This window comes from Sardina pilchardus, chromosome 20, assembly GCF_963854185.1.
Source record: "Sardina pilchardus chromosome 20, fSarPil1.1, whole genome shotgun sequence".
Classification (NCBI taxonomy): domain Eukaryota; kingdom Metazoa; phylum Chordata; class Actinopteri; order Clupeiformes; family Clupeidae; genus Sardina; species Sardina pilchardus.
This window is the reverse complement of record NC_085013.1, coordinates 12,567,318-12,590,167: the sequence shown is the minus strand read 5'-3', so window position 1 is coordinate 12,590,167 and position 22,850 is coordinate 12,567,318. Positions and strand designations below refer to the sequence as shown.

The 22,850-nt window shown below is 44.9% G+C and overlaps 1 protein-coding gene across 4 annotated transcripts in view; it reads left to right on the top strand.

The window, feature by feature from the left end:
• Nucleotides 1-20,605, top strand: part of rnf144aa (ring finger protein 144aa) — a 33,728-nt gene extending 13,123 nt beyond the window's left edge. For all 4 annotated transcript variants that reach the window (XM_062522385.1, XM_062522386.1, XM_062522383.1 and 1 more), the window contains 6 exons: nucleotides 1,741-1,845; nucleotides 8,065-8,125; nucleotides 10,897-11,107; nucleotides 13,864-14,011; nucleotides 14,492-14,581; nucleotides 17,069-20,605. In XM_062522385.1, the coding sequence (XP_062378369.1) occupies nucleotides 1,741-1,845; nucleotides 8,065-8,125; nucleotides 10,897-11,107; nucleotides 13,864-14,011; nucleotides 14,492-14,581; nucleotides 17,069-17,200 (747 nt within the window). In that variant the 3' untranslated portion in view covers nucleotides 17,201-20,605. The remainder of the gene's footprint in view (nucleotides 1-1,740; nucleotides 1,846-8,064; nucleotides 8,126-10,896; nucleotides 11,108-13,863; nucleotides 14,012-14,491; nucleotides 14,582-17,068) is intronic.
• Nucleotides 20,606-22,850: the final 2,245 nt, after the last annotated feature.

Below are 22,850 nucleotides of genomic sequence, written 5' to 3'. Positions count from 1 at the left end.
CGCAAAGCAGCAAACTGTTGGCAACAGTTGCATGGTCATTGCATTTATCTGCAGTGAAATTTGTCAGTATTAATCACGTCCAAAAATAATCGAATAAGTATCATTATACATTTTCTGGACATTCTTTAGCGGGTATATCTGAAGTAACACACACACTTTCTATAGTAATGTGCAGCATACCAAAGCCAGCTGACATTTGAACCATTACAATGGCTTTTCTGATCATACTAGCATGCTACTGTTTTATGGACGTTGGTGAACACAGTGTTCAGGTGCTGATTCAAGTAGCCACAGTCTAGCTTTGTCTAAGTTAGGGGCGGTGAGTTTGAGGGGCGGAAAGTAGGTATTTATTTGAAATGTATCAAGTTACATGTTACTAGATTGAGGCCACATTTGAGTGACCAATACTTGAAGCAATGCTATGAGATATCTCTCATAATTTTAGATTTTAGATAACTGTACAATACCTTAACTCTGATTATTTCACTTGGTCCAAAGTTAAATTTAGTGTTACTTGGCATTTCAGCTAGATCACCCCTGCTCTTGATTTGCTGTAAAGCAAAGATATATCTGTGGTAGATCATTTTTTGTGTCAATCAGATGGCCCATAAACTTAACCAAATGAGAATATTCTTCTTCTGTATACAATGTGTCTTTTCAGAGGTATGTGTCCAATTTTTATGAGTTTCATAAGGTCCCTTTCCACAGGTGTATTAATCAAACACCATGCAGTCTGCACTGATAATCAAGGTGCTTGATTTTATACACCTGTGGAAAGGGACCTGATGAAACCCATGAATACACATAAGCTTAACCCAATGAGAATATTATTCTTCTGTATACAATGTGTCTTTTCAGAGTATGTGTCCAATTTGCATGGTCAGTAAAGCAGCTCAACACTGTTGCAGATCAGATCTGCATGTTCAGCCTGCTCTGTAGTCAGCCAAAAATGGTGGAGTTGAACACACTTAAGCAAGAATGACAACCAGATGTGATACTGATAAGTCAGCAGTCTACTCAACAGGATTAGCAGAAGTGTTGCAGGAAGTCTTATTATTTCGGATTGTCTGAAGATGGTCCATTGCAGAGATGTAAAAGTCCGGCTTCAGAAAGTAAAAACCCTGCCATGTATTGCATGCACTTAAAACACAGGTGATTCCACTAATTAGCTGATCTAGGCCTAACAACCTACCTGTGAAGCACTTTGGGTCAATGGCTTTCTTTTTTTTTTTTTTTAAAATGTGCTATATAAATGAAGTGACTTGACTTGACAAGAGTTGTGCTAATTAAAATCAGCGGATTAAGTGAATAGTTGGAAGAAAAATGTGGCAGGACTTACTTTCTGAAGCTGGACTTTTACATCTCTGGTAGCACTGAATATTTATTTTCACTGGCCTGTGTTATCTGTAGCACCTGGCCTTGAATTAATTCTAACCTACTGTAGGGAGGACGGTGAATTATTTCCTTTAAACAAATTTCTACTGCAATGTATTCACAGTACCTGTAAAGTGGTTATTTGTCAACTTGGACATAAAACAAGGCTTAAGCTTGTCTGGGTAGTTCAGTGGTTGTGCAACACGTTATAAAATGTAAAAATCGTGCTTTAAACTAACTTCCCCCGTGACTCAAAGAGAGGCTGTGTGGACTGTGGTCAGGACACCCAAGTGGTTTTTGTGGAAGGACATGCAGGGACATTTATGCTGGTAACTAATGTGCTTTTGCTTGAAACTTCCCCTTTAGTGCCTGAAGCAGTATGTGGAACTCCTGATCAAAGAGGGCCTTGAAACTGCAATTAGCTGTCCAGATTCTGCCTGTCCAAAACGGGGACATCTGCAGGAGAATGAGGTAATTTGGTGTTGAAGTACATTCAAGTCGTACATTACTTAAGCTTATCAAAGAACATCTCATTTCAATGTCAATTTCTATAGTCCAGTGTATTTAGAACTTCTAAAAGCTGTATCAGCCTTGGGCCAGAAGTCAGGACTATCCCACCATGTGATGTTTTCCTGTCCCTGGCAGAGATGTTTGTGAGGGGAAGGAACCAAGGCCATATAGCATGTTGTAAGATCAGCTTTCAGTGGCCAGTATTACACGTTGAACTGTTTCAAAAATGAACAGATTTCATGGTCGATTGAAGTGAATAATTCACGTTTAACTGTTTCAAAAATGAACAGATTTTACGGTCGATTGAAGTGAATAATTCACGGCTAATGTAATGTGCAGACAAATGTTGAAATGCAGATATTACACATTCAGGTATTTATGCAAAGTGTCAAGGACCGCTTGGCTCACAGCAGACCCGACATAAATGGGGAGACCACACCGTAGTGTTCAATGTATAAATGATATTTATTTACATAAGAAAAGTCAGTATATGTTATTTAAGCAAAGTGTAATGCAATATGTTGTCTAGGGGTAACAATAAATATAACTAAACAAAAGCTAAACGCAACGAAGACGAAGGGAGTTCTCCGCAAAGGCTACGCAGTCGGAGAGGGCTCTCTCCATGTTCTCCTCAACGGACCACGCCACCAAATGCACCAGAGCAGAGAGCAGCAGCAAGCAGAGCAGCGACCAAGCAGAGAGCAGCAGACAGAGAGAGAGCAGCCATCGAAACCCAGGCCTTATAGTCCAGCCCATTAACTCCTAGGCGCCACCCGTCCACTCAGCACCCTGCAGGACATAGAAATAGGGAACACGTAGAATAAAGGGGCGGAGCCCCAGCAAGTGTCAGTCTCCAACAGTCCTAAGACCCAGGGTCTTAACAGTGCCCCCCCCTCAAAACAGAGGCCCACCTAAGTGGGACTCTGCACTAGTCAATACCAAATATTTAAACAAAAAAAAAACCCAATAAAGTATTTCAAGGCATAACATCAATCCTTATTCCACCATAATGTACAACCCAAAACCCCACTACACAACCTTGGTCTAGATGTCACACCAACCACCACCAAGTGCATTTCCCAATCTCATTTTCCCCATACCCCCAAACCTCCACTTCCTGTTCCACCAGCAATCCTGGTACCTTGGAAAGCACTTTTAAGATGAACAGCAGAAAAGGTACAGGAACAGAAGTCATGAGACAGGAATTATTCACGTAGTAAGGTTGCATTGGTAAAACATTGGGGTTGTGTAATGTGTGCAGGTATGTTAGAGGGCTGTGGTCTAAAAACACCACCAATGACTGTACAACCCCTCTACATACACCTCACCATGTTCTAAGGCCCACACGACAAAACTGCCGACGCGTTGGGGCATAACCAACATCCATGTCGCGTTCCACGATTTTACGTCTGTCAAGGCAAACACGACAAAAACGCCGACGCATTTGCGGGGCATCACCAACATCCATGTTAACCACAGGTGGTGGCAGCATCTCTGGCCACACTCGCCCTCCTGCCAAATTATTCCCCAAAATGACATCAACTCCCTCGACAGGCAATGACGGACTAACAGCCAAAACAACCTCTGCCTTCACAAGCTCGGACTCCAAAGCTACCTGATGCAGCGGAACAGAGATTGTATTCATCCCAAAACCTCGGATACGGACAGAAGACCCGGTGTCGGACTTATCAGAAAAAGGCAAGATAGATTTCAATATGAAGGATTCTGACGCTCCAGTGTCGCGCAAAACACGCACCGGCACTCTCTCATCACTCCCAATCAGTGAAACAGAACCTCTTGTGATGAATGGGTTGTAGACCTCACCAACACCTCTACAAGCAGGTGGTTGCTCTGAAAACATCCCCTCCATGGCTGTGTCAGCACTCTCACTTACTGAACACAACACAGTGGCATCACTACCTGAAGTGACATTGGATCGTCCACACAGCCGCTTCTCATAACGCCCAACCCTTGTAGCACAACCAACACCCTTTGGTGGCCACTTACCACGTCGCTTGTCCCGTAAAACAGGGCATTCATTTTTCCAGTGACCCTTCTGCAAACAATAATTGCACATATCCTCAGACTCAATTTCCCTCATCTCAGGATCATGTTTGGATGTACTAAAACGACGGGGGCGAAAAGCTTCCTCATTATGGACACCGAAACTTTGCTTGTGGACCAAAACATACTTATCAGCGAGCTCGGCTGCCTGAGCCGCTGTTTTAACATCGTTCTCATTGATATAGGTGACAATATGTTCAGGTAAAATGTTCTTAAACTGTTCTAATAAAACCATTTCACAAAGCCTTGCAAAAGTCTCAACTCCTTCAGCTGTACGCCAGCGATTAAACATTGCAGCCAACTCACGAACCACTTCTAAATGCGTTTGTTTATCGTTCTTACGCCATGTTCTAAATCGTTGTCTGTATGCTTCAGGGACTAATTCATACGCTTTAAGGATAGCTCGTTTTACTACAGCATAATCTTTCCGCTGATCGTCCTCCAACGCAACGTATGCCTCCTGGCCTCTGCACGAAATGACACTCTGCAAAAGCAATATGCGCTCCGAATCTCCCCAGCCATGATCGTCCGCAAGCACATCAAACAGAGAAAAGAAAAGGTCGGGCTCGCGTTCATCAAACTTGGGCAGAAGTTTAGCCATACGAGATACCCTGTCTTGACGTGAAGAGGGAGAGCCAGGTATTTTCCCCTCATCAAGCAGGTTTAAACGCCGTTCTTCCTGCCGCATTTTGTCATACTCTAATTCCCTATCCTTTTCTCGTTCGCTCGCCAATAATTTGCCCGTTCAAATTGCAATTCCAACAATTTCATCTGCTGGTCAAACGTTAACCCTGACGTGAGTTGAGGCGTTGAAGCCTGCACCACTGGCTCCGGATTAATCGATATCACCTCTCTTTCGCCCAGCTCATCCATAACTAAACGCACCAATGAGTCCTTCTTAACGCGTTTAGGAATACGCGACTCAAATCCAAAATGCTCCGCTACTTTAACAAGTTGCGCTTTAGTTAAAGTTTTTAAACTATCTGCCGTAGGGGCGGCCAAAAACACACTTGTTTCCATTCAAGTACATTACAACCAAACAATTAGCTAAATAGCTCCAATACTAATGTTATGCCAAACAATACAAAACCAAATCCATAAAACTCTCGCTCAAGTTTATCATTAACTCACAAACACACGTCTTGATTAAAGTGGTTCCCGACACAATGAAGGACTAAAGATTTAGACTGGAGCACCCCACATCTAGTTCCCCCCGCAAAACAAAAAGCCTATTTCCAAACTCTAATCTTCACGTGTCTTTGTGATTGAGCTGAATTCAGCCCCCCCTCGTTCAACACGCAAAAACAACAAATAAGCAGGAAAGAAACAAAAACTTTTGGCGGTCTCACCTAAGGCAGGGTGTTCTCGTTGCTCCAAGGAAATCCAATTTGCTAATATTTCTCTTCCTTGCAGCAGAAACCACCGATTTACTAGACCAAACAAGACGTGCGCTCAAAAAGTTTGCTCCAACTAACAAACACACAAATGATCGCGGTGGGACTCCCATGCGCATCATAACTAACCTAACCAATCACTACGGGGGTTTCCCCAATTAAACATCAGCTGGCCTATTACGTTGCTGAAACTCACCCTAAATAGCAGCAACCCTTTGTGCGTTCGCCGGCACAAGGCACAACTAATTTTAATCCAAAAAACATAAATCTCCGCGGCAAAAAATCGCCGGACGAGTCTCCCACATGTCAAGGACCGCTTGGCTCACAGCAGACCCGACATAAATGGGGAGACCACACCGTAGTGTTCAATGTATAAATGATATTTATTTACATAAGAAAAGTCAGTATATGTTATTTAAGCAAAGTGTAATGCAATATGTTGTCTAGGGGTAACAATAAATATAACTAAACAAAAGCTAAACGCAACGAAGACGAAGGGAGTTCTCCGCAAAGGCTACGCAGTCGGAGAGGGCTCTCTCCATGTTCTCCTCAACGGACCACGCCACCAAATGCACCAGAGCAGAGAGCAGCAGCAAGCAGAGCAGCGAGCAAGCAGAGAGCAGCAGACAGAGAGAGAGCAGCCATCGAAACCCAGGCCTTATAGTCCAGCCAGTGGCGGAACAAGGCAAGTACGGGCCCTGGTGCGAAGTGGCCACTCGGGCCCCATTGTAATATTATCTTTCATAACGTATTTGGTCTGTTAGGCCTACATGCAATACACATTAAGGGTGACTTCAATTCTCTATTCAAAGGACCTCTGGAAACGAAGTAGTTTAGTAGTTACATATATATAATGAAAAACACACGGCTACATAGGACCATTACATTCAAAATATATATATTAATAGTCTGCAGGCCAGTGTAATCTAATATTACTGCATTAACATCAACTCGCATGGAATTATGGGAACACTCAATGCGCTGAAACTTCTTCAACCCTCTGCTGAAACTGCAGGCGTAGATTGCTTGCTTATAAACTCGCACTGCGCGGAAACGAAACTTTATTTATCCTAACTTATTCAACCGTGCAGAAACCAAATAAAATCATTAATATGCATACAATACCCAATAGCCTATGCGTAAATTAGGCCGTGAGCCTTTCGTTGTGCAAAATCGTCAACGATGTTCCCAATATTTAATGCGCTGGCTCTCGTATTTTCAATGGACAGGATAGCTAACCCACTGAGCCTCTCCTGCCCCATGCTGCTCCTTAGGTAAGTCTTAAGTTTGAGTTTGGAAAAAGATCGCTCAGCTGTTGTCACAGTCACAGGCAATGTAAGAAACAACAGAGTAGGCCTAGGCTACATACTTCCCCGAATGTGGATGTTACATTGTCATAAATAGACTAATCTACCACCAGCAGCATTTTGGCAAGTTGAAAAATAGATGTTAGTGTTAGTTCCCCTTGCTCCTTACGCTCCTGCCGCTTCTTGCAGCCGCTTTTGTGTTTGAAGGGCATTTTGCTCGGAACGATGACTGAAATGTGCCGCCGCACTATCCATTCAAAAAATCGCAACAAATTACTTAGCCTACCCAGAAATCCTTGCTGTATCTCAGCAGAAAGAAAGATACTCTGGCGAAACAGTATGACGACAAGGAAAGATGGTAATTTGATTTAGCCGTTTTTATTTGATAGTTTGATTGTTAATGGTGAAGTTCTAAAAAAAAAAAAAAAAAAAAAGCCAGGGCGGTAGCGACGGGCCCCGGGAGGTCACGGGCCCTGGTGCGACCGCACTGGCTGCACATATTATAGTTACGCCACTGAGTCCAGCCCATTAACTCCTAGGCGCCACCCTTCCACTCAGCACCCTGCAGGACATAGAAATAGGGAACACGTAGAATAAAGGGGCGGAGCCCCAGCAAGTGTCAGTCTCCAACAGTCCTAAGACCCAGGGTCTTAACAAAAGCAACATGTGACTGACAAAATGGCCTAGAAATGGATACAAATTTGACTGTAATTATACTGCGATTACAGTATCGCATTTATGCACCACTGGGATGCTTTTAATAGTGCTTAGAGCGTCTATGCAGCTCAGGGAAGCCAAAGGGAAAGTGAAGGATTAAGAGAGTATTTAAGGAGGGCTATCCTGTAAAGGAGGAATTACGGCAGTGTGATTAAGGACGGCCTGTCGCCCTCCTTCACGCCACACATCAATCTGGCCTTCTCCTGCCTGGCCAGACAAGTGGCTGTATATTTATACTGCATGGATGAACATGCTGCTGGAGATCTCTTGCATGCATGCACGCACAGCGACAGCAGGGCCGAGCTAGCATGAGGTCGCCGAGGTGACTCAGAACCTTGGGGCTTTGGCTGGCACGGCGGCTTACTCTCGCCGGTCCGTGCCAGCCGGGGTCGTGGACGATCAGTGTGAGATATCTCGGTGCACCACCCTTTGAGCTCACTGCTGCACACCTGTGGGGTCACCGCGGTAGTCACAAATTATGGTGCACACCATTAGTTTCTTTTTCCCTGCTACCTCTCAGAGAACTGTCCTTCTTTTTTTTTCCCCCACGAGCAATCAACCTTGTGTAGTGATGCAATACATATTCATGAATATGTACTATATGCGTGAATAGGTATTGCTGGGTCAAGGATGAAGTTATCCCTCAGGCATTTCTATAGTCACCTCACCTCCTCTTTGTGTCTGTCCTCCTCTCTTAGATTGAGTGTATGGTTGCTACGGAGATCATGCAGAGGTACAGGAAGCTGCAGTTTGAGAGGGGTAAGTACTGTATGAGGCAATTATGTGCTAGAGATATGTGCTTGTCTATGTCTATATGTGTGTATATGCTCTAATGGCTGAAATGCTATTAACAAGTAGAGGACCACAGCTGTGGCTATCACATTAACCCTCTAACCGCCCGGGTTTTTTTGGATTTTTGCATAAAAAATGCAAAAGGCCATGGCTTAAAAGTGGTCAGAGATAAAGTCCTACTGTAAATGTGAAAATCATTGAGTATGAACTAAAGTTTATAAAGGGAGTAAATTTACTCATCTAATTTGCATATTATGACGTCACAGATTGGCAATAGCGTCAAATTATGCACATTTCAGTAAATACTGATTGTTGAACACATTTGAGCAGTTTTACTTTGATTTTTGTAATTTCTCCGACATAACAAACAAACAGGACCACAGCCACATGTAAACCAACAATAGTAAACTATTAGTATTACCACAATCCCTATGTTACTATATAATAAAGTAGCCTGGTCAAATCAGTTCCTATCGCGGATGACTTTGTAGTTCTTCAGAGCCCTATTTTTACTAGACCTGCTGTCTGTACCATGTCAATTACAGACACTATCATCATGATTATCACTGGCACCAAGCACACCATGCTTATTGGAACCCTTTGGTCAACATTGCTGCAGGTAAACATTGACGCAAAGACCCACCTCCATTCACAGACGCATCTTGACTGTCACTGCCAATGAACGACCGATCATAATCTCCAAAAGGCAGATATTCTCCTTCAGAATCAGAGTAGGTGAATGGCAGACCCAAGACTTCATAACACACGACTTTGTTTTTTAACATTTGCCGTTTTTCTGCTTCAATTTGTGCATAGCGATCGCGCATTTCACTTCCGCGTTATAAACAGGAAATGCGTCTTTTTTTTTTGTTTCTCGCGAGTAATACAGGCACTTCCTGAAAACTTTCTTACTCGAATTTGGGCTTGAATCGAAGCTCTGGATGTCTGCCAACTAGTGGTGGAGAGTACAAAGGCGATTTGTCACCCTACTCGGATCTACCGTCTGTTTTAATCAGTGATGTTGCTTGTCGCCGTACGGCGCCTTGGGCGGTTAGAGGGTTAAAATAGTTAAAATATCCAGAAATCCAACTAGTGTCATGTCAGCTCTCTTGTCATACTATGTTCTACCATGTAATGCCGTTGTATTGCGTACAATGCAAGTGAATGCGAAAGAGCCGTGGGACTGTTCTCGACAAACAACTACAACAAGCTACAGAATTCCCATAGCTTCTTTAAAGCGTCCGGGCTTCCCCTAATGGTAAACCCATGTTTCACATCACAACGCTATGAGTTGTTGGTAATTCCCTTAGGTAAAATCTGCACAAATACCAACTTACGGAAAGGGCTCAAAAAGTCTGCTAGCAAGTCCTCCTCCACTTCATGATTTGACAGTGGGTCAGCCCTAAGCCCTAACAAACCTAACAGGAAGGCGCCTCCAAGTCTTGTGAGTGTGGATATTGAGACGCAAGATCATGACATCGGGGGTGGTTGGGTGAGCCTAGAGCCACCCATTTAAACATTACACTGTATCTCATACGACACTCAAATCAAATGGCAAAAACGACGTTTAGCTTTTCCCAAACCTCTTCTGCACTATGCTATGTATCGTGTCCCCTGGAGACCGTAGAATTAGATCAATTCTTGTGAAGGAAAGGGTTTATCTGCCGTCGCTCGAGTGAGCACGAGGCGGTGATCTCGGTGAGTAGCGGCTGACCCAGCACACCCTCAAAAGCGCCGCAAATAGAAAAGCGCCACCCAAGCAGCATCAAAGAGGCGTAGTGAGTTGAAAGCCTGTAGTCGCCGTAATTAGATTTTGTTTTTTAATTGGATGGTGTCGGTATGAAGCCCTGCTGATGGTGCACGGGGGCCTCTCTCCGGTCCCTACAGCAGCCAGGACTGCAGTGTCTGTTGAGTCCACGCATGGTAATCGCCATGGCTTTAATTCCATAACAAATATTTACATGCAGTCTGGAATTTGAATGGCATGGGTTTTGAATATCAAATCTTTCGCTTTCCTTTAACCAGAGCAGTGGTTTTGTTTGCCGCTTGTGTGCCTGCCGTCTTCCATGTACATACACGCACACACACACACAGCCTCCCACCTCGCATGCGTTCACATAGATGAGTAAAAATCCTTGAGAAAAGGCAAAAAAGGCTCAATAAAAGCAGCCATCCGTCTCATCGATGTCCCTGGCCAGCCAGGCAGAATCCTCCCCATATTCTCAGACACGGAGGCTAGAGTGCATGTGGGATTCTGCATGGCCTGTCACATCAGATTGAAGGCGAGGCTGCAGCTTTGGGCTTTTGGGCTTGTTGTTCCAACCACATGGTCAGCCAGACCAGAAAGTCACCAAGTGCCATCTTGATTAAACATGCACAGCATCTGGCCATAGAGGGGGAGGGGGGCTGTTCGCAAGACTGGCAGAACCGGAGCAGTTGGAGGGGGAAAGCTGTTGGGGGAAAGCCTTTGTTTGTTTTCCGTGGCCATACTGAAGTGTCAGTGCAAGTCTGTGTTGCTGTCAGTCCCGTCATGTGTCTAAAGACAGAGGAGGGCATCTGAGGACAACGCTGTCCCAATCTGCGCGTCATTAAGGCTTCACCGGGCTTGCGGGTGATGACCTGGTACCTTCCTTTAGCAGAAGCCTAATGCAGCTCTTGTCCTGACCCGGCGTCTGACCTTAACACTCTTCCAGCCCTGCCCAGCCCCACTCTTACCTGCTCGTTTTGTCCGCCCGCAGAGGTGCTGCTGGACCCTTGCCGGACCTGGTGCCCGTCCTCGACGTGCCAGGCAGTGTGCCAGCTGAAGGAGTCGGACGTGCCGCTTCCCCAGCTGGTCCAGTGCTCCGTCTGCATGCTGGAGTTCTGCTCGGCCTGCAAGGCCAGCTGGCACCCGGACCAGGCCTGCCAGGAGAACCTGCCCATCACCTCCTTCCTGCCCGGGGAGACCAGGTAACCCTGCCCGGCCCGCTGACCCTCATTGATCTCCCAGCCAGCTTACACCGCACGCTTCTCATCTCAGGGGAGCTTTTCTCTGTTCTCAGTGCAATTAGAAAAGACCTTGCATCGTGTTACCACTATTTCGGCTCAAGGCTCCTATTGCTCAGCCAGAGCACATCCACACTGACACACCAAAGGTAGCTCATTGTGTTCTGTATGGGCTTCAGGTCTGACCTCACCACAGCTATCTCATCTAAATTCACTAGAACACTAGCTCAGCTCAAGCAGTCTAGTGGATTTTGGTGTAGTGGATTTGGGGGTGTCATTTTACTATCTGCTGGGGATACACTCTTTGTAGCACAAGTATTGGTGTGTGTGTGTGTGCTTTTGAGGAGCTGAGCTTTTGAAACCTCGCTCGCTCCCCCTTCCCATCTGCACGGTTCATCGAAGCAAGCAGCGTGTCCTCACAGACCCCCGAGCAGCCCCCCCCTCCCCCCCTCCGCCGCCCCCCCCCATCCCTGAAGTCAGGTCTCTCTCCATGCGTGTGTGATGTGGGCCGAGCACATGGGTTCACACAGACTGGCACAGCCACAGAGTGGTGTCTGGAGTCACGCGGGGACATCAGGGGCGGAGTGGAGACGCAGCAGTGGGGGCTTTTCCCAACCACAGCGCGCTGCAACAGCCCTGCTCTGTTCTCTTCTGCTCTGCTCTGCTCTGCTCTGTTCTGCTCTGCTCTGCTCTGCTCAGCCAAGCAGCCGTCAGTGCGAATATTGCACCCAGCAGAATTTCTCTCCTCTCTGTGTCCTCTGCTACGAGCTGCGGAAAGGGCCACTGAGTTTTGCCAAGAAGCAAAATGCTTGTGTAGTGCTGCGGCCTGCCGTATACAGATACAGAGTTTCAGATAACATTGGATGTATAGGTACTCTATCTTGGTTTTCACAAAGCTGATCTTGTAGAACGTGAGGTGTTGTGGTTGTGGTAGCACTTATTTTTTCTGCTGCATGTGACATTGACTATGTTTACTGGCACATCATAATTTAGTTAGAACAATGACAGTATTCCAATTGCGTGAGGCATGTAAACACCCTATTTTCATTACCCTAGTAAAATCATTGGGACATGTAATATGATTTATTGAGTCACATTTGGAAAATAGACCTTAACAGAATGTCTGCACATTTGTGCAAGGAACTTCGGTAGTTTGGTTGATAACTTGGCAGTATGGTGAAAAGTGTGACTAAAAGTTTGCACCACCGGAGCGAAGATAAGGTCAATTCATGCATTCAAATCATGAAAGTTTTAATGTCACGGAATTTGCCGATGGGCAGAAGCTTAACAATAGTGACATCTTTATAAGGGTGTGCAACAAACTCACAGAAACAGGTTTTGCATGCACTGCTGCCAGATCAAGAATCAATGGAAAACCCTCAAAGCTGCCTTTTACAAGGCTAAAAAGCAAAACACTAACGGCCAGTTTCACCTATTTTGCAGCCATCTACGGAATATCTGACAGAGACCGTTAAGATGTCATGATGATTCTGCTACTATTAATGCTGTGTGCTGTTTTATTCAGAATATGCCGACATTGAAATGGGAATATTAACATTTAAATGGGACTGTTCCCGTAGCTCAACACTCTGCTGCAGATGTGAACATTCTATTCTGAATATTGCTTTAACCAGGATATGGACCTTAATCAGAATATGGTGTGCATGCAAAGATCCTCAATGACAGAGGGATAGAAGGCCTTACCGACATCCACTGCATTGCACCTCTTTGCTAAAGTGTTAAAAGAAATCTTTAAGTCTCGCTGTGTGAGAAATCCAGTAATCCAATTCTTCCTGTTGGCCATCTTAACATCAGTAGACACCGTGAGTCATTAAAGAAGCGAGCTTTTGTGTGCTTTTCAAATCAGAAGTGCTCTCTGACACCACCACTCGGCGGTCGATCGCTCGAGTGTTGCCATGGAGTTGAATCAGCAGCAGCCGCGTGCGTGCGTGAGTGCGTGTGTGTGCGTGCGTGCGTAAGAGGAGGTGTATGAACCGTACCCTCCTCTATAGCAAACCGGTGCTGACTGCGTCTTCATTCAGGGTAGAACAAACAGCTGTCCTTGCTCTCGTGTCTCGGAGGGAGAACAGAGCCGCTCATTCACGACAAGAAAAGAAGGACGAGGAACACTGATGTGGGCTGTCAGGGACAAAAGATGAGCAAAAACACCCCCGTGCCTACTACTGTTTGGCAAGTCCTCAAATTGCGTGGCTTTCAACACACACACACACACACACACACACACTGCCAATTGCTGTGCTCTGTCCTCAAGAGTTTCCAGCGAGGTGCTTTTGTATGCCATGCTGAATGACACATTGATGTATGACACGATGCTAATTGGGTTTATGCTTGCTATTCATTAGCAGACAGACCCATTTGTTACCTTTTCCCCCCTTTTTTTCATCCCTCCATCACAGGCATATAGCCTTGGGACGAGCAAGGTGTTGTTCCGACCAAAATAGTACACCACGCCGCACTGTTTCATTAAATGCCACGTGTAAGGGCTTTCAGTCAGTGTTCAAGGGCACAGCCAGCTGGTCAATGTGAAACTGATGAGGTCCTGACCGGCTTTTTTTCTCTCTGTCTCTGTTCACCCTATCATTCACTCACACACTCTCTCTCTCTCTCTCTCTCTCTCTCTCTCTCTCTCTCTCTCTCTCTCTCTCTCTCTCTCTCTCTCTCTCTCTCTCTCTCTCTCTCTCTCTCTCTCTCTCCAACAGCTCCTTCTACAAGAGTGATGAGGACGACGCTCCCATCAAGCGCTGTCCTAAGTGTAAAGTTTACATCGAACGAGACGAGGGTTGTGCCCAGATGATGTGCAAGAACTGCAAGCATGCCTTCTGCTGGTACTGCCTTGAGTCACTCGATGTAAGTGTGTTCATAACATTGAGATGCTGTATCATACTCTTCAGCATTCATTTTCTCACATGTGTGACTAAGTGTGATTGTGGTTTGCCTGCAACTGGGGCAAATATAGTCTAGCCTAGATAACCATCTAAGATCAACATCGGCAGTTTCATAAAGACATTGTATGTAGGCTACTGTATAGTATACGATTTCATAAAGACATGGTATGTAGGCTAGAGACATTGTATGTAGGCTACTGTAGATTACGATATCATAAATACATTGTATGTAGGCTAAAGACATTGTACGTAGGCTACTGTATAGATTACGATATCATGAAGACATTGTATGTAAGCTACTGTATAGTGTACGATAGTTAAACAGATTTCTGGGTTAGTGCTACTATACACAGTTGGGTGGGTTTTGTGCTCATGTGAAAACGTGCACATGTGGCGCGTCCCCTCATGTGGTGCCGCGTGTCTCGGCCGTGCTTTTTGACAGGACGACTTCCTGCTGATCCACTACGACAAAGGGCCCTGCCGCAACAAACTAGGCCACTCCAGGGCCTCGGTCATCTGGCACAGAACGCAGGTGGGTGCCCACGTTTTTTTCCCCTTTTCTCTCCGCTCCCATTGTCCTCCTCCCCGCCAGCCAGAGCTCTCATTACCGCCAGCATGTGTCTGTGCGCGCGGACACACACACACACACACACACACACACACTCGCGGACACACGTGTTACCCGTGGAGATGCACACACACGGACACGTGGACCAGAGCTGCGGCCCTATAGAACAGGACTTCAGACAACCTCAGTCTATATTTGGTGTCCTTTTCACAGGATGGGAGGATGAGACAGGTGTGTGTGTGTGTGTGTGTGTGTGTGTGTGTGTGTGTGTGTGAGAGAGTAACAATCCACTGAGAGAGCGAGGCGTTGCTTGGTCTCTCTTAGCACATTCCCTTTTCTTTTCAATAAATCGGTGGAATGTTTTAACCTTAGGCTTTACATCTTTAATAGAAAATCACTGCGGCACCCTTTCAGCGGGCTGAGAAAGGCCTGGCGCCCGTTTCTGCTTCCGAGAGCAGTTTTCTGGCGGAGGCTTCCTATTTAGCAGAAGGAGCGCTTTCCTTTTTTTTTTTCCCGCCCTCCTCCTCTGCTCTCCGCTCACACAAAGACATCTGTTGCTCAGTGGGGCAGAGTGAGTCACAGGAGCTGTGGCGCAGTGGCAGAACAGTGCCTTTCTCTTTCGCTTCCTCCCTCCACTTGTTCTCTCTCACACACTCGCTGGCTCTGTCCGCCTCTCTCTCTCCCTCTCTCTCTCTCTATCTCTCTCTTTCTATCTCTCCGTCCTCTCCTTGTGGCGACGGGGCACAGCTCCTCCTCTCCTCAGGACCCTAAAGGAGTGCGGCTGAAAGGGCCCTCTTCATGAATGCTTGAGGACGTGTTTTGGCCGGGGCCCCGGAGGGCGCGAGTGTCAGCAAAAGCCCCGGGGCTTAGCGCCCGAGGAGCAGGCTCTCTCTCCGGCCCACTGCCGCCAGCCTCCACCACAGCACCTCAGTGTGTTTGGCCTCCATACAGGCCTAAAGGAGCCAGGGAGTGGAGTAAGGACAGAGAGGGAGAGGGAAGGAAAGAGAAGGGGAGGGCCGATATGGAGAGGAAGGGCGAGAAAGAGAGAGAGAGTGAGGAAGGAGGAGGTAAGGTCACCTTACCCCACTTCACTATCTAGTGCTTTTTGGAGCCAGGAAGTGCCAGGGGAGTGTTTGTACATTAAACCCTCCACTCTGCCTCCTGTTGATTTTTTTTTTTTTTCCTTTTCTCTTTCTGGAAAGCCTTTTTTCCCCCTACTCCTCAGGCCTTTCCCAGACCTCTGCGTCTTTGACAGGCCGCTACTTGAGGCGACGTGGTGTTTATAATGCACATAGAGGCTGGAGGCCCATGAAACATTCAGAGCGTTTCCTGGCCTGGCCCAGGCTGCACCAGGAAACACTTCTGCTCACGCCAACAGGGCTGATGCTGAGGGCCTGCTGCCCCCGTGTGGCAAAAGGATGCATTGCATATAATCTGTCCAAGTGTCCCCTGTCCTGCACTTGTCACTTGCCTCTTTGTCCTTGCAACTGTGTTCATACATTCTGTATTGTTGGTCATGTTGGTAAATATTTTCACTATTGTCTCTTTGAACATACTCAAGCATATGGTGTCAGCCTGACAAAATCGACAGTGGTTGAAAGTATTTGTGAACTGACATCAACATTTTATTTACACTTATTCATTTAGCTGACCTTTATCTAAAGGGATATACACATGAGATATACAGTCATGCTATATTGCTAAGGAGCCTGTGGTATACATACGATTGGTGTTTTGTCATACAGAGAATTTTCTCTGCACCACGCCCCTTTTTCAGGGAACACTCCTCATTGATTCTAAGGGGAAAGATGGCTAGCAGTCACACCTTACATCTAGTTACTAATTCACAGGACATTCAACCCTTTTACTTTTATGTTTATGTAACTGACTCATGCTGAAACTATGTACAATACCAACATACTTCAGTTCCAAGACCCCAGTGTTGAGGACTAATTTAACTCCTAGCTAACCATAGCCTCACAACCAATTATCTAATCTTAATTGTGCATTGTATTTCAATTGATAGAATTAAGTGACTTATGTGACTTAAGTGTGACTTATGTTTAGTTCGACATTATGACATGACTTGAAAATGTCACGGGAACATAGTAGGACATAGTTAATTCAAAGTTTCCAGATATAATGTATCACAAAATGACACCTTAGCAAACACCATAAGAGGACGTGATTGCAGAACAACAAAGGATGAGGTGCAGAAGTTAAGTATGAGGACGAAAGTTGAAGTACCATCCAGTAGAGTAGTCATAGAAGAGTGTGCCAGAGGAAAGTGTACGGTAAGTGCGGGTTATGCTGGGTTTGCTGGATGTGGATAAGGAGGTCATCTTGGAAGAGTTGGGTTGTCAAGAGGGTCAACAATCGGTGGCAATAACTAACTTCTCCCTCTTGCTCTCTCTCTCTCTGTGCATCCATCTCTGTGTCTCCTCCTCTCAGGTGGTGGGCATCTTCGCTGGGTTCGGGCTGCTCCTGCTGGTGGCGTCCCCTTTCCTCCTGCTGGCCACGCCCTTCGTGCTGTGCTGCAAGTGCAAGTGCAGCAAAGGCGACGACGACCCGCTGCCCACCTAACCGCCGGCCCTCCGCCCCCAGCGTCACCCCGACCCCATCCCACATGTTGCTATTACCCCCCTCCGTTTTTCCTCCTTTTGGTTTCCCTTGCGCTCCAGCTTTCGAGCGTTTTCATCTCCAGAGGCAGGTGGAGGAGGGAGAAAAGGAGAGAGAGAGCGAGAGAGAGATAAAGAGATGCTGCCTTTGAGAGCCCAGTGAGAGAGGAGGATCGCAAGAGAGCAAGAGAGGGCTGCAGTCCAATGGTCCGGGCCTCTGCTAGGATGGAGCGCGGAGCCCCATGCCCCTTTGCTGGACCGGCTGTGGGAGAGACTCGGAATGGCCCAGTTGGGCGTCTGTTTTGGAGCCCTGCCGTAGCCGATGTGGTTGGCTGGCTGGTTCCTTCGTTGTTCAGTTGTTCAGTTGGTTGGTTTGTCATGCGAGCTGGGGGAGGATGTTCTGGAGTCCTCCCCCCTCACCACACACACACACACACACACACACACACACACACACACACACACACACACACACACACACACACACACACACACATTTTCTCATCTGTGTGCTTTCTTTGTGTTCTTCATGTGATGGGTGTTGGCCATGGAGAGCCTCCGCTCCACAGGACTCCTCGTGAGCTCGGTCCGTCTTTCTCTCCCGCCGGTGGGAGACTCTGCTCTGGTCACTCATCCTCAATGTAGCTCCTCACTCAGCGCTGGGGCATTGCCGGACCGCGTCTCAAAGAGAAAAAAAAACTCAAACAAACTCTGTTGCACATAAACTTTTCGTCTTTCGTCACTTTAAGGGCGGAGCGAGTGTGAGCGAGAGACTCGGGAGCGCTCACCTGTACAGCACACGGAGTGCCGTCACCTCAGTTTGATCGCTTTACTCTGTCCTATAGATGAATTATAAGCTGTTTTTTGTATGTACATGGTGAATTGAAATTGTGATGTCAAAAAGCTTATTTCATACGTCCTCTTCCCAGTCGGGTGAGGCAGTTGTTTTTTGCTGGATGAGCTCACTTTAGAATTGAGACGAGGCTCGAGGAAAGCTTTACTAACTTTGCTTAAAACACCCTATTCTCTCCACACAAAAAAAACAAGGTCTGGAAACCGCTTTGAATTTTGTAGTCAACAAAAAAATGTTGAATGTCTGGTTTGTTTGTTGATTTGCCCATTCCTTAGTTCAGGCTGCTGACGGTCATCTCTGTCGAAGCAGAGCTTTTCCCAACAACATGTTAGCTTCTCCTTACGACAATGTTCAAATTCAGATTTTCACTTGATCCTGTTTCAGTATAGACAAATAACCATATTGTTCTGTTTGTGGCATGGTATTGTCCCAACTGTATCTATATCCAAATACCTGTATCCTATATTACTCCTGTGAACTGACCACTGGTTGCAAACTTGCATAGGGTATTTTAAAAAACAAATCAAAACATGGCAACGGGAAGGGCAGGTGAGCATTTCAAAAGGGCACTTATATCTAAATCTGACAGGGGCACCAAATGTAGAAAATCCAGACTGTTCACTTTTCAGAACACGCTTCATTTTGCTCCTGCACCCTATCTATGCAAGTTTGTACCTCTCAACACTATACACCAAGTACACACGGTAGTGAATGTGTGATTCAATAATGTGTGGTTCAGTATATGTGTTCTCCAAGATACCGACCAACCTTGTGCCATTGTGTCATGCCACTTGATGGATGAGAACGTGGCCAGGCTGCAGCAGTGGTTGGACAGGGCGGTGAGCCACACTGTCCTCTATCACTTGACTCATGCCTTGTAGCCAGAACACATGTAGCCACAAGGGCTTTGTCTGTAAAGAAAGTCGGTCCAAACGGTTTTATGCATGTTTGGTTATGTGCAGTTATTCGCAGCTCTGGTTTGTCCGCAGGGAATTGTGTTTGACACTTGTAGCTCTGGAACGTGCCATCCTTAATATCCTTTTGTGTTGATGACTACACCGTAGAAAATAATCACATTGCACAACCCCCCCCCCCCCCCAAAGTCTTTTCTTAATGGTGTTTTCCTTTTACTTTCATAACTGGGTATATAGTTTGGTTATTTTCTCCATGTAGCAAGGAGAGGTTTACTCTCTCCTCTCCACACTACCGGTCTTCACACAATTTACACAAATGCATTAGCCTTATGTTAAAGCATTTAAGCATTTTACGCATTGTGTAGCCTTTGATCCAAACTCTTTATGTTTGTGCTCCAAGCACAATCTTTTTTGTGAGATGCTTTTGTTTGACCCTTCGAGTCGTCTTTTTGTTCTTCTTGGATCAAAAGATTTGTCATTTGTTCATTTTAAGGTGGCTATTTTTAACCCAATCAATGTATGACAATCGTGCCAAGTGGGTTTCTGAGCTGACGGTGATGACGACAAAAAAGCAGAATGTGTAGAGCTTTACTGAGAGGGCAGCATTACAGTATGTACGATTTTGACTCTCTCCTTACGAGGTTTTGTTTTTAAAAGGTCTCTTTTTTGAGTATGTAAATATATTCTTTCCTTGACTCTTCATCTGTGGGGGGTGGGGGGTTAATTTGAGAAAACTAGTAATGATGTCTACATCTCTGGGATTCATTTTAGGAAAGAAAAGTTTAAACGTGTTATGGTCTTTGTTTCTTTTTCAGGGTTGGTTGGGGATGTTTGGTTATATGACTTCTTAGGCTATTAGACATGCTGCACCCTAAGGTTTGTGGTGTTTATATGTGCTCAGCACACTTCTCCAGAACAACGCTTCTGCTTGACTTAAGTGTGCTCCAAGATATAACAAACATGTAGCAAAAAGAGGCCAAAAATATTTCCGTTATCTGCAGAAAAAGCAAATGAATTTGCACAAAGAAAAAAAAATTGTACTGCTTGAAAGCTTTTTATTCAGTTCAGTCCTCGCCCATGGCTTTGTGTTGGGTCTTTGGGGCTATCTTCTTGTATTTGGAGTCATGCTTTAGAAAGTGTTACGGTCCACATTCTGTTCCTCTTTCCTCCCAGCACTCTTTTGAGGGTCTTGAGGGTCGTGATTGCCATCACAGGTCCCAGCCAATCATTGTGACAAGTGCTTGAAGACATATCTCCATGTAAGGGTTTTTTGGCAGTGCAGTCCTCTTTTCGCCCTGAAAACTAAGTTTGCCTTTCATACATCTCTAGATTGCCTTTATGTTGTTTTTTTGGATTTGTTCTTTTTTATACAAAAGAATTAAAGGAAAAATATCCTGTTTTATTTGTATTTTCCTTGTAAATGGGAAAGATTCCGACTTGTTCATAAGTTGTAACCTTGTACATTGGCATGTGTGGATGGTCTTGTTCAATGACTAAAATATTGTTTTTTTTCCACCTGAGGAGAAAAAAAGTACTTGTATGTATCTACTGTGCCACTAACACTGTGAAATTAAAGCAGTTTAAATGTTAAGATCCATCAAAACTTTGCCACTTCTTTCCATTATTTTTCATTAGTTCATGTTACTGTAGATCCACCCACATTTTATGTAGAAAGGCACTGTATGCATTATTAGTTGGACAAAGATCTGTATCCATTTGTTTGTGTTCTTGATTTGCATAAATGTGTTTCTGTCCCATTGAAATGTCATGCGTACATACACTCTTGCTAACATATGCACTGTGAAAAACACACTTGTGCATCAGACCGTCACAAAAGCCTCTTCCAAAGAGCCATTTCCATCTCCCTACATTCATTTCCTGCCAGATGTCGGGCTGCAGCGCTGAACTTGTGCGCCTCAAATGCAGAGAGCAAAAATGGCAAATAACAAATGGGTGATCTATCATCCCATGGCAGCTGTTCCCACTTTCATCAGGTTCCACCCAATCAGGAACCAGGCCTTCCAAGAAGCAGCGTATGCATGCACCATGGTGACGAGAGGCGTTATCTCCAGTGAGCGGAGCAGTGCAGCAAGAGGTAAATGCCAGCGTGAGTCCCTCACAGCTGTCCTCTCTGCATACTACAGGGAGCAGGCCATGAAACGTGCGCGATGTTCACAAGCTGCCACAGTGACCTATTATGTGAGCTGCTTTCCCATGCTCTTGTCTTGTGTGCCCTTCAATCTCTCTCCTCTCTTGAATATTACTCCTTCAGCATTGTCTTCTCTTCCCTGCCTTCCCCTTTCCTAACCTTTATTTTACTCTCCATCCTTTTTTGTTGTCTTCCATATTTTATCCTTGTGTCACCACTTCCATTTTTTCCTTGTCCTTTCGGATATTTTTCACTTTCAGAATTTCTCATTCGGTCATCTTATTAATTAATTTTGAATAAGAATTTCACAATAATGATATAGTGGAGCATCTGAGTTGAGGACCCTCAGTATGATACAGCCTATCCCTGGGGAGCGCCATGGGAGTACTGAATGGCTTTTTACTGTTACAGACCATAGCATTTATCTACCTTGACAGGTTCTGCATGACTGAAGATGTCACCCAAATGTTGTCTAAATTGGTATTAAAGCACTACTGCAATAGACATGCAAAATTTATATATGTTATGCGTTTTCTGTGTTTTGAAGGTGAAGAAATTAAGTTTTGACATAACAGATGTCTTTCTCAATCAACAGGATTAAAATTATTAATCTGTGATACAAGTTGTGTAGGTTTATTGTATATATTGCTTTGATGCAACTAAGACCGTATTTCCTCTAATAACAGATCTACAGGCTTATGATTGCGTAGATATTAAATAATTTCTCCTTTAAACCATGAACAGATCAACAGACGTTGACGTTATGCAGAGGGTAGTTTACGCCCTTTCTTTATCATATAGACTAGCATAATTATTCTTGACGCTGTAAAAAGCATGAATTAATAATAAATAAGGCTAAACATATTGTATGATAGAATTAGTCGTGGTCCTACCTTGTATGATGCCCCTTCCCCTGCATTTCTCTTTTTGTGCTAGAAAATTAGAAATGCATGCCTATTGCCTACATACACTGTACATGACTATGTCCTAATGTTCTCCCTAAGTATGTTATCTGTGTCGTTTTCAAATTTTAGTCTTGTTGCTCTGGACACTTTTTTAAAAAAAAAAAACTTTCAGACATAAATCTTGGGGGATGTTAAACAGAAAAGACCAATCTGATGCTTGTAAGCTGTCTACAGGGTGACATAAAATTGGCACCAAAAAAATTGGGTTTACAACCCATTTTGGCTCCTTCAGTTGACTTTTCCATTATTTTATTTTATTTTTTTTAAAGTTGGATCAAACACTTCAAAGTTGGTCACAATGTGGCATACTACTGCAAGAAAAAAAGAAAAATGGGTTACTTTACATGTCATCCTGGCCTTCCAAAAGGGTAAAGAAATGGGCTTTTTAATGGACAAATCACTACTTAGGTCAAATTTAGAGCTGACTATATGGGATATCTCCGGACACCCTCCCTGTTCTTACTGAGTCATTCTTACGCAACAAGAAACAACAAAGAATATCAACTTTAACTGACAAAACCAGGTTCACAAAGATTCTGGCCTTGGCTCCCGGACTATGATAAGCATTTACATAACTACATTTGATTTTTTAAAGTAATCAAATACGTACTTAAATATATATAATTAAAATACTGCCCATGTCTGATGGGTCGACATTGGTCTGTCAGCCTCTTGTTATTTGGGATATTATGAATGAAATTAGTTGTTCTGAGGGCAATTTGTGGTAGGCCTTA